The 12,423-nt window shown below is 39.9% G+C and overlaps 1 protein-coding gene across 4 annotated transcripts in view; it reads left to right on the plus strand.

Annotated features, from left to right (window-relative positions):
* Window positions 1-12,423, plus strand: part of UHRF2 (ubiquitin like with PHD and ring finger domains 2) — a 419,355-nt gene that overhangs the window by 227,576 nt on the left and 179,356 nt on the right. For all 4 annotated transcript variants that reach the window (XM_029614091.1, XM_029614082.1, XM_029614073.1 and 1 more), the window contains one exon: window positions 11,067-11,285. In XM_029614091.1, the coding sequence (XP_029469951.1) occupies window positions 11,067-11,285 (219 nt within the window). The remainder of the gene's footprint in view (window positions 1-11,066; window positions 11,286-12,423) is intronic.

Consider the following 12,423-nt stretch of genomic DNA (forward strand, 5'->3'; position numbering starts at 1 on the left):
TTAGGAAATTGGTGGTAATCACTTGATATTCCCTCTCTTACATTAGTTCTTTTTACTGTGGCATCTGTCCTGTGTGTTCTGTTTCAGATCTATCAGATCTCTGGATGGCAAAGGTATTCCTGCAAGTTTGAGTGAAAAAACAGAATACCATCAGTCATAAACTTTTCACATGTAGCACGATCTGAAAGAGTCTATATCTAAGCTGAATTAATATATAATACATACAGCTATGATAGCACTTTATTCTTAGCTCATTTCAAGCCCATAGGCAGAACAAATATTGTTCATATAAAGAAATTTAGTAAGAGCATTCTAACTTCAGTTTCTGGTAACTTTTGTTCATAATAAATGGGAATGTAGTTTACATTGCTGTAAATGGGGATTAACAGCAAGGATTTCAGAGTGAAGTAAACTATAAGCTTACTATTTGCTATAAGCAGGTGTTCATCAGACTGTGCTTCTGATTTGTATTTTAGGCTTGAACTCATCCAGTCTCATTTAGCTTCTAGACAGATTAGAATAGTAAAGTTCTGAGATGAACAGTTTTTTTTTTGTTTTTTTTAAATTTATATTGAACCTTTCATGACATTTCAAAGTAGAATACATTCAGGTACAGTAGATATTTCTCTATGCCCAGGGGGCTCACGGTCTAAGGGGGTCATATACCAAGCTGCGGTTTTTTCCCTGCAGTAAAATTCAGTGAGGAAAAATACCTCCTAGTAACACATACCCAAAATTTATTTATTTATTTATTTAGAAGATTTTATATACCGCAAATTGGGCAGAGACCTGATCGTCTAAGCGGTTTACAATAAAAACATACATAATTAAAATGACAATACAAACCATGCTCAATATACATTAAATTATATTGGCTAGCACCTGAACACATGGCAGTCGAGTTCGACAAAAGTTGCCATCAGAGGGTTGTTAACATGTGATAGGGATTAGTTAAGTGATTTTGTATGCTACTGTGAAAAGATGTGTTTTTAAATTCTTTATTGTTTGCTAGCAAATGAATTTCCTCTGGAATGGCGTTCCAGAGGGTCAGGCCTGCAACTGAAAAGGGTCGTTTGCATGTCAGTTCTAAATGAGCTAGTTTTACTGACGGTACTTCCAGAATCCATTGGTCCATAGAGCGTAATTGCGCGCAATGGCAGCCCCTTCACTCAGGACCACCATGTTCTTAAAGGGTCATCACGGCCCGAAAGAGAGACCCCTCCCAACATGTAAAAGACACCTTGGAGGTTTGTGAGACCCTCTTCCACCCCCCTCCCCTGCCACCTCTAAAGGTGGCCCTCAAGAGAAAAATAGTTTTTTAAAAAAATTATTTTTTGAAATCATGCAACAAAGCCACCCCCCTCTCAATAAATGGCCCCCCTCTCAATAAATGGCCTCCCTCTCAATAAATGGCCTCCCTCTGGATCCAAATGCTCGCCGCCCCCTTCTGATTTCCGTGACCTAGCCTAGTCCAACACTACTTTGTAGTCCAGTGGGACCCAAAGGGCCCCATAGACTCTGGACCTGATGCTATCTCTAAAATGGCACCGGCTGGCTGTCATACTAGGTATTTATTTATTTAAAACTGTTTATATACCTGCTCCAGCTAGGTCCGGTCCTTCACGAGGATCCGACTCAATTCTGTCTTATGGTTTGGCCCTTGAAAGGGCTTGCCTGATGAAGCGTGGATATTCAGCACATTAAATCTAACATAAAAAGTTAAATTATTTAGGGCAAGAATGCTTTTCGTGATAGTGTATGAAGTGCATTTATCCAGTTAAATCCTCCTGGGAAAAAAATCCTATGAAAGGGCAGTTTTTAAAAGTGACTACTTTTGTTTCCAAACCCTGGGATAATGACATGCACAGCCATCTAGAACACTTCTGTGCTGGTGCCAGGATATACCCCAATATGTTCTTTCAGTGACATCAGAATACTGTTTCCTTTGCAGTTTTCATTAAAAGCATTGTGGCTGCTAATGTAATCCATTTGTATTACACTATATTCTATTTACAGTGTTGGACCTGCTAGCAGCCTTGCTCAGACTAGCGCTCTAGTGAAAACACCATATAGAGACTGGTAAACTGGGAATGGCTTTTATTGAATGCTCACGAAGTCTAGAAAAGTTTCAACAAAGAATGTTCCTCAAGCAGCAACATTAAATCCTAATTTGTTTTGTATCAACCTGTTTTTTTTTTTTTCTCTTTCATCTTTCGCTTTTACTTACTGTACTATAGCCCCTGCAGGAATTCAGGAGCAACTCACATAAACTCCCTCTGCTGTCAGATTATAGTCTGCTACTTTTGTTATAGTATTCATTTTAATCTTGTGGCAATTATAGTAACTGGTTAACAGCTTAGCACAGTTTTCTTAATAGGTGGTAAAAAAATAAATAAATCTGTAAATAATAATATAAATAGCTGGTCATGCTACCAATTTCCTACAGCCACCACTCCCCCTTCCCTAGCTCCCCTTCATATGTCTAGCCATCACTGCAGTCATTCTTTCTTCTCCCCATCCCTGAGGTACAGCCATCACTCCTCAGGTCCATCTTTCCCTACCCTACCTAATGCTACTGCTCAGCAGCTCCTCCCCACCTCATCCTATTGCTGCTACTATCAAATCCTTCACTCCCTTAGCTCATTATAGTGCTGTCACTCCTTAGTCCCAGGCTATTTCAATCTTTTGCTATCTGTGCTCTTCTGGTCCTCCCCCAATCGCCTGCCATGCCCACTACTTCATTAAACAGACATAGCACTCACTGCCTTCCTTTAGCTGATTCTGAACCTTTGCCATGCACCAACCCTTGAAAATAATCTAGTCCCTGGTGGCACACGCAGCTGGCATTTGCTGCCATCCACAGACTCTGATCCTTTTATTTTACAGAAGACTTCCCCAGTGGAGCCAGAGAGCACATATATATGAACTCCATATAGCATTATATCACTTTACCCAACAACACTTATAACACGGATTCACAAGGAAAACAGGAAATGACTCCAAAAGACTTTTGTTAGTCAGATACTAGCAAATCAAAAATAAAAACGGTTTAAAAAAGATAGATTCCAGGTAAGCCAATAAAGTATTTAAATCTTGAAAAAGCAACATTGATGGTACTTTCCTTTTGATACTTACTTATGTTCATCAGCTGGACTTACCTTCTCTCTTATTTATGTATGCATCAAACAAATGAAAATCTCACCCAGTAAATGGAACATTTAGAAATGGAAGCTGTAAATTTAAGCCAGTGAAACAATAAATTGTTGACTAAACTAATGAAGATGGGATGTAAATGAGAAAACCAGTGAGATATTTGCAAGTGAGAATTCAAATCTTACAGTATTGCACTGGAGTTTTCAGCAAACAAATAAAAAATGATGAGTCTCGTTTGAAAAAAAAAAAAACCCAAAAATTGTAGAATGGAAAATCACCAGTCAAAGTTGTAAGTGATGTCTTGAGACCAGGACATGTACAGACTCATATTTCCATTAGCTTTCAAGAAGTACATATCTTGTAGAAAAAAAACTGGATTACTTCTGTGTATTTCTAAGTACAGGAGCAAACAAGTATGTAGGGTAGTTTGAGCTATTCCATTTTATTGGGGGCTTGGATACACCGGAACATAAAAACAATCCTTGACTGAACTTGTGCAAGTAAGAAACTGGATGCATCTTCTCCATTAGTGCTTCCTCTTTTCTTTTGAAAGGAAATTGGGCTATAAAAACATCTTAATGCTGTCCCCCTGTATGAAATGTAGAGACTTTAAGGTTGCCCTACTAATGTAGTCCATTAGTAGGAGAAAAATCTATCACAAAATACAAATACACCCCTCCGAAAATATATATAACAATCTTGATATTAGCGAGCAATGTGAACCAATTACTACAAAAAAATAAATTGAACCAGTGTAGCACAATAGAGAATGGAATTCTCATTGAACAAGACCATCATATTGTAGGGCTGTATATATCGTAACTAGCTCAAAAGACAACTGATGTTGCTAGCTCATATGTATATAATTATTGGTGTGCAATATATTAAATAGCTTTTTTTTTTTTTAAAATAACCTTTTAAGTTTGCAAATAAAACCAATGTACTTATCTCAAAAATATATTTTTAGTACATCTCATTAACTAATAGCCAGAAAACTGGACCTTAAATATAGAATCAGCAAACCCCTGGATTTGGGGTAGTCCAGCTACCACACCAATCTGTAGTAGTGGAATCATCACTGAAATGGGCAAAGACCCCCTAGACTGTTGGATACCTTTGGGAAGGTTTTTCAGAGCTTGATGCTCAATGCCTGCATCACGGCTCACCAATTCTACATGGTAGAATACTTGCACAACCGTGTCAAGAAACTGAAACCCTTGCTTAGTCGCTGGATGAAGTACAGGCAGACTGTTGGCAGGCTCTTCAGGACACCGAAAAGTGTATTATCTTCTCCACTCCATATATGAACCTTTTGATACCTCAGCCTGATCTCTTACAGCGACCATTAGAGCATGCCAAATGGCTTGGTTGAGAGCCAGCAGTTTATGTGAGGGCATTGATGACCAGTTGGATGACGTTCCCTGTTCCGAGAGGACCTCTTTGGAGATCAGATCAGAGAATCAGTTGCCCAAATTAAGGAGCACCATATCGCTGTCCAGTCCCTCTTGATGGGATATGATCATATGTCGTCTTCTAGGCATACTTTCTTCACTTTTCAGCACTCCTGCTTCCAGAGACTCCTCTTCTGCCAAATCCAGTGGAATTGTGCACCACCTGCCCTTCCACAACAGCAGCTTCTGGCTCGCAGATGTCAGAGAGAAAGACATCAGCTGAAGATGCTACAACAAGCTCTGCCCAAACCTGGGCCTATCTTTTGATGGACTCCAAGCCTCGCCTGTTCTGGTAGAGGGGAGAAATCATTTTTACTTGGAAGAGTGGTGGAAGATCACCAAGGTCCATTGAGTCCTTAAAATTGTGGGGTCTGGTTACCATTTGTGCTTCTCCCACCCTTCATTACTGCACTGTTTTTCAATCTTTAATCCAAATCTGACTCATTCAACCCACCTCTGCCTCAAGGTATAATTGCTTCTCAGCCAATGAGCAATTGAACCTGTCCTTGCCACACATCATTGCAGGGTTCTACTCCTACTATTTCCTTATCTCCAAGAAGCTGGGTGTATTGAGACCCATGCAGTCTTTATGAAGTCTGAATAAAAGCTTGTTATGGGAGAAGATCAAAATGAACTCCCGCCACACCATCATACCCTTCATTAGAGCAGGAGATAGGATGTGTGTCCTGGATTTGAAAGTTCTGTGTGCGTTCATGCCTCTTGCTAACAATATAAGGTTTTCCCTTTCGGGTTCTTGGCAGTCCTGAGGCTGTTCACCAAATGCCTAGCAGCAGTAGTAGTAGCAGCACACCTTCATCATCAGGGGATTTGTCTTCTCCTGCTTGGATTATTGGCTAGTGGGGGGACCTTCCCAAGCAGGAGTATTAGATTCTCTGCAGAAGACGATCCAGATGCTTCAGTCACTGAAGTTCATTGTAGACTTCGCCAAATCAAACTGTGTCCCTACCCAAAGAATCAAGTTTATAGGGGCATGGATAGACTCTCTGGATGAGAGAGCATTTCTTCCTTTGGCAGTGTGCTACCTTTGAACTTTGATCCGGAGCATTCTGCAGAGGGACCAACTCCCAACCAGGGAAATGTTGATCGTCCTGGGTCACATGGCAGCAGTGGTACATGTGGTACCCATGACCCACTTCAATATGTGGATTTTCCACTGGGGCCTCCATACTCAGTGGGATCATTTGCTTCAGCCCTTGTTCTCAGTGAAGGTCAGAGCAAAAATGAAGAGGTCTCTCCAGTAGTGGCTAGACCCAGACACCCTAGAGATGGGAGCTCCCCTTTGATTTCTACTTCATCAAGTAACTCTAGCAATAAATGCATCCACCAGGAACCTGATCATCACAGAATATCTGTTTCAAATCAGTCTTCTGGAGCTATGAGCAATTGGATGTGCATTGAGTTTTTCATATCTCCTTCAGGGAAAAATAATTCTGATCCAAACCAATAACCATGTGGTGGTAATCTGCATTGTCAAGTAAGGGAGCACAGTGTCATGGACACTGTGCCAGGAATCCCTATAGATATGGGAGTGGGCTTGCAGCCATAAAGCCTTCCTGCAATTTACCTATCTTCTCCAGTTCTCCAACATGTTAGCAGATTGCCTCAGTGAAGTGTTTCATCTCCACAAGTAATTTCTAGCTCAAACAGTGACAAACTCTGGGGTGCCTGTCAGTAGATAGGTTCACAACAGAAGATAACAGGGAAAGTATCTGTTCCATTCTTTGAAGGAAGTTCAAGTACATTCTGGATGCTTTTCTGCTGAAACAGGATGCAGATCTACTGTACGCTTTTCCACCATTTCTGTTGGTGACCAGAACAGAGCAGAAAGCCCTCAAGGATCGGGCACTCTTGATCTTCATTGCTCCAGTATGGCCCAGACAAGTGTGATTCTCTTACCTCATCTGTCAGCCAGCCCATTGATCCCTCTGGGATCCGATCCAACTTTAACTCAGAAGGAGGGTCTTCTGTGTCATCCAAACCTTTCCTCTCTCAACTTGTCTGCATGGATCTTGATTACTTGCTAATCTCATTGCTGTCATTATCCAGTATATCTTTTAGTATCAAAAGTTCTTGAAAGGCTTACAGCATATGAGTCCTCTGGTCGCCAAACCACTAGTGCCATGGGATCTTGATGGCACAACTCCTGAAGCTGCCTTATGAACATTAGAGTTGGCTTCCTTATTCCTCATCTGGAAAGTAGTGTTCCTAGTTGGCATCAAAGCTAGAAAAGTTAATAAGCTTCAGGCATTTATTCGTTAGTCACCATACATGCAGTTTTTCCATAGTGATGTGGTGCTCTCCATTCACCCTGTATCTGCTGAAAGTTGTTTCAGCTTTTGCTGGACAGCAAAAGTGCCTTAGCTTACAATCTAGAGAGAACTCAACCATATTGTCAGGCTTCTCAACTCTTTATCTCTTTTGATCCTAACACACAAAGCCATAGTGGTTGCCACATGCACATTATCCAACTGGCTAGCGGACTATATCACACATTGCTATGCTCTGCTGGCCTCCTGATCACAGACTCTGTCAAGGCTCATCATGTGAGAATCTTGGCTACCTCAGTGGCTGATTGATATCATTTGCAAAGCTGCAACCTGATAATCAGTTCACACATTCACATTCCACTAGTGTCTGGATAATCTTTCAAGAAGTCACAGTAACTTTGGGGAAGCAGTTTTACACAGCGTGTTCACCCAGCAGTCTACTCTCAGTATGTGGGTGGGAAACATGTCATGCTTTTAACATCTGCCTTTCTCCCTGGAGAGTTGACCACTGAGCTAAAGCCATGTTCTACAATCAGCTGAGAGGTTCATGAGGCAGCACGCACCTGGGAGCTCCTATACATGCTCAGTAGAGCAAAAGGTTCTATGAGTTAGAAGAGAAGGCTCCGTTTGGCGACATCGCTTGACATCACCCAAGTGTCATGGCTAATTCATCCTGCTGTCCTTGGAGAACTCCTTTTATGGTAAGCAAACTTTCTGTTTCTTACTCTCCGTGTACCTAAATTTTCAACAACAGTAGTTTTCAGAACTCATCTTAAATTTCTACCAGAAGTGGTCTCTCAGTTTTACTTGAGTTAGTCGATTGTGTTGCCAATATGTTTTTTTCCTGAGATCACCTGCCAATAAAGATGAACAAACTCTTCATTCCATATATCGCAGGAGAGCTTTATTCTATTTTGAGAGATCAAAGTCTTACCAAAAAGTCAACTATTCACCTTCAACCCTTCAAATAAGGATTTTCAGTTATAAAACAAACTTGTTCAACATGGATTTCTGATTGCTTTTCTTATTGTTATAATCAGTTAGGGCATCAACTTCAAAGCAAGATAAAAACTCATCAGGTCATTGCTACAGAAGCATCCTTAGCCTATCTTTGCTCTGCTTACACAGAATAAATCTGTAAAGCTGCTACATGGTTTTTTATCCACATCTTCATTGCTTATTACTGCCTATAATATTCTTTGTGTCAAGATAACAGTTTTGACCAAGCAATTCTAAAAAGTTTATTTAACTAATTCCTTCAACTCTTCCTCCAGCCTCTATCAAAGTACAGGTTGCATGTGCTTGTCCCGTAAAAAGTAAAGTTGCTTTTCTGTAACAGAAATTCTCCATAGACAACTGGAAAAATCAACCACACGATGCCACCCTCCTTCCTTGCACAGTTGAAGGTTAGCTTGCTATAAAGACTGATGATCCCATGCAGGCTCAGAAGAATCTTCTTAGTTTTTCTGAGCTCTTAGAAAGCGTTTCCATCTTGGCACCAGCGTATGACATCACCCACTTTTGTGGCTGATTTGCCCTGTTTATGGAGAACACATGTTACGGGTAAACAACTTTGCTTTCAAAACATAGTTTTAAAAACTCATCCTAAATTTCACCCAAATGTGATCTCTCCATTTCATTTGAATCAATCCATTGTGTTGCCAACATTCTTTCCAAGACCGCGCATGTATAAGGGTAAGCGGGTTCTTCATTCAATGGACTGCAGAAGAGCTTTACTCTTTATAATCCCACAGAAAGTCCTCCCAACGATTCTTTTCTTTAAATCTAATCAAATTGAGGTTTTCATTTACAAAGACAATTCGTTCTACTTTGATCTCTGCATCATTTACTGCTACAACCAAGCAGAACTACATCTTCAAAGTAAAGGCCCATGAAGTCAGGGTTACAGCAGTTCTTTTAGCACATCTACACTCTACTTCCATAGAAGATATCTGCAAACTAATGCATAGTCTTCTGTCATAGTTTTGCTGCTCATTATTGCCTAGAGTCTGTTTTGCATCAAGACAGCTGCTTTGGACAAACAGTTTTTCTAAGCTTATTTAATTGTTTTCAACCCTGCATCTGTGGGCAATATGAATGAATTGCAATGGTCTTCATCTGACAAGCAAAAATAACAGACTAATCATATGCAATTCTTAGCTTGCGAGTCTCTACTTGTATGGCTAATATTATTCTGCTTATCCTTGGAGAAAGCTAGGTTTTGGTAAGAGAGGTTCTCCATAGACAGCAGGATAAATTAGCCACACAATCCCTCTCAGCCCTTTTTTTTGGGGCCGAAGCTTTGCTTGCTGTGAAGACTGAGGATGCTTGCATAATGGGCGGCTGTGCGATAAGGTCCCTGCATGCTCAGAAAGAGGTTTTTCTGAGCTCTGAGAGAGCTTTCAGTCTCTGCACTGTCGGCTTGTGTGGCTGATTTATCCTGCTGTCTGAAGAGAACTCCTGGTGCAGATAAGCAATTTAGCTTTTTCAATGGAAAGGAAGTTCTAGAATAAGAGGTCCTGATAAAAGAACAAAACGGGTAAACTCGAGAATAACATAAGGAAATGTTTCTTCACGGAAAAGGGTGGTGGATACATGGAATATTTATTGTGTGCTTAGCTGACAATCTTTTCCTTGGTAGCTGAAGTTACATTCAGGTACAATAAGTTTTTTCCCTCTCCCCAGACGATTCACAATCCTCAAAGTGAAGGCAAAAACAGTAACAGAATTTAAGAACGTCTTGGATAAGCATAGAATATCCTTAGTTGCAAGCAAATTTAAAAGAAAGGCAGAAATCAACTGGGATCTATGGTATTAGAAAGTAAATTGAGTAGACTAGATGGGCCTTATGGTGGTTCTGTACAAAAATTGTGCATGATATTTGACGCCTAAAGATTTTGATTGGTACCTGTTTTTTTTTATCCCCAAGACACCCTCCTCCCCTGGAACACATGATTTGATATGTGGGTCACTATCAGTGGCACCTTTTTGCGTATGATGCCGCTGCTGATAGGAAGAAATCTGTCAGTAAAGATTCCTGATGCGTTTTATTTTTTTGTTTGTTTGTTTTTTAAATTTGAGGTTCACTGGGATCCAGAGCCCCAGTTTGGGTGTCATAGGGAGGGGTATAGATAGGGGTTGTTTTTTGGGGGCACAGAGGCCCGAAATTTGTATTATCAGGACGGGAAAATGTTTGGGCACATAGGTCCTTAGAATTGTTGCCAGGGAGGTGGGAAAGTGGGCTGTAGTTTTTGGGCATGGATACCCATTTTTATTTTATTTTTTGGGGGGTGGGAGTGGGGAGGAAAGGGGAAGAGAGTTCCCTACACTAACTAGCTCCTTCACTTTCTACTGGTATACACAGAGAGCCTTGAGCTGCCCAGCATGGCAGTGTTAATATGGATAAAGACAGCATGGCACTGGTAATGTTACATGGTATATCTCATTATTTAAGTATATGTGGTGTTAATGCTGAAGAGAATGAAAATGTATGCTGTTCTATTAAGCTTTGACTTTTTTGCTTTTCTTTCTTCTATCTGCATTTTGGGATATAGTGCAGGCAATGTTCATAATCTACTTATTACAGAGTTCTGTTGATAAATATCAGAGAGTTCCATATTCAGACACAGCCAGATAGCTGGATAAATTTATCTTCTAACTTTGGAGGTATATTCAATAGTGCAACCACACTACTGAATATAGCCAACTACCTTAAAGTTAGCCAGATAAATTTAAGGTAGTTCTTTGGCCTGACCAGACTTAGCCGACCAAATCATCTAGCTAACTGAATATTGGAGTTAACCAGTTAACTTAGCCAGCTAACTCAACTCCTCCAAGTTACGTCCCCCAGGATGCCCCTAACTTATCTGGCTAAATTTTATTCACCTAGTTTATTTAAGCGAATAAAATTTAGCCAGCTAACTTCTGAATTAGCTGACCAAATGTTTTTGCATAAGGACCTCGAAATGAACATTTTAATAGCTCGTACGTTTCTTGCCACATTTCTTTAAACTGATTATTCTTCCTTATCAATTATGCTTTATTTTTAGTTCATCTTGATGCTTTTTCTTTAATTCTCCAAGCAAATGTGCATGTGCTGTTTACCTCTGCTTCATTTCATGGCACCACCACCTTGGAACTAGGAATTATAATAACCCTGTTTATTTTTTCACAGTTATCCAGAGAATGGTCTAGTAGAAATGCATTCCAGTAACCTGCGACCACGAGCAAGGACTATTTTAAAGTGGCATGAACTCAAAGTGGGCGACGTGGTAATGGTTAATTATAATGTAGAGACTCCTGAGGAACGAGGGTTCTGGTTTGATGCAGAAATCACCTTGCTGAAGGAAATCTCAAGAACAAACAAAGAAGTTTATGCAAATGTGTTACTGGGGTAAGAATCTTGTTGATGGTTTTGAAAACATTGTTGCTTTAGCAAACTGTTAGAAACATCTTGCATTACTATTAAGCTCTTCTACACTCACTGTTCTTTTCATTGTGTATACATTAACTCAGCATGCCTTAGTAATACAATTCTAAAGTATCAATTCATTTTCCAAATTAGAAATAGAATAGAAGGGATCCTATGGTGCTGCCATTTTTTTTTACTTTTTTGCTTTTCTTTCTTCTATCTGTACTTTGGGATATAGTGCAGGCAGTGTTCATAATCTACTTGTTACAGAGTTCTGTTGATAATTATCAGTGGACCATAACTTACCTTTTGGTTTTGAGGGTTTTAATACTGATGATTCCCTATACTTGAGTATTTTCTTCTGGACCAACATCAGCAGACTGCAGTAAGCAACAATTAAAGTTAAACTAAGTGGCTATATAAACGTCTTATAATCTGAAAAGACCTTGTCACCTTGTAAAAATGTTTTTGGCACCAAAGAATAATTCCACAGATAAATGGAATGGAAACATATAACATTGAAATAAAATACCTTCTCTTGACACAGAACCCAGGATTAATACTATTTTACAAATGTTCAAAACATTTTTTAAAATGGAACATTCAAATTGGCTAAGAAAATTTTCAGGGAGAGAGGCGTGTTAGTCTGGTGCCACCCGCCTCTTGTCTCTTTCAAATCAGTTATGACACTTAAAAAGGGAAATATGTCAGACCACACAATTAAATCAGTATTGAAAAACATATAAAACCATGCTCTTGTGGACTAGGTTTAACATTATAGCTGTGGAGCCTCATTACTGTTCTTTGATAACAAGAAAAGTCACATAGGTGTGTGACGTGGCACCATGCAGAATGCTGTTTCCAGAGCTTACTGGTAAATGCTTACAAGTCTGCATTGCCCAGGCATAGGTCTTATTCCAGCAGGCTCTGCAACTTTTTCTTTAGCATTTATGATAAATTTCCTCTTGGCCTCATCCAGAATCTTTATTTAACTCTTAGGTCCTTAGTTGGGCCCTTTTGTTTCCCCCCTTTTTAAATATTCTGCCAAATCAACACATTCCCACCCTTATCTCTGACTCAGTGGGAAAACAGGATGTTAGGCAGTTAGCTGGGGGTTTTT

The sequence above is a fragment of the Rhinatrema bivittatum genome, chromosome 1 (assembly GCF_901001135.1).
Source record: "Rhinatrema bivittatum chromosome 1, aRhiBiv1.1, whole genome shotgun sequence".
Lineage (NCBI taxonomy): Eukaryota > Metazoa > Chordata > Amphibia > Gymnophiona > Rhinatrematidae > Rhinatrema > Rhinatrema bivittatum.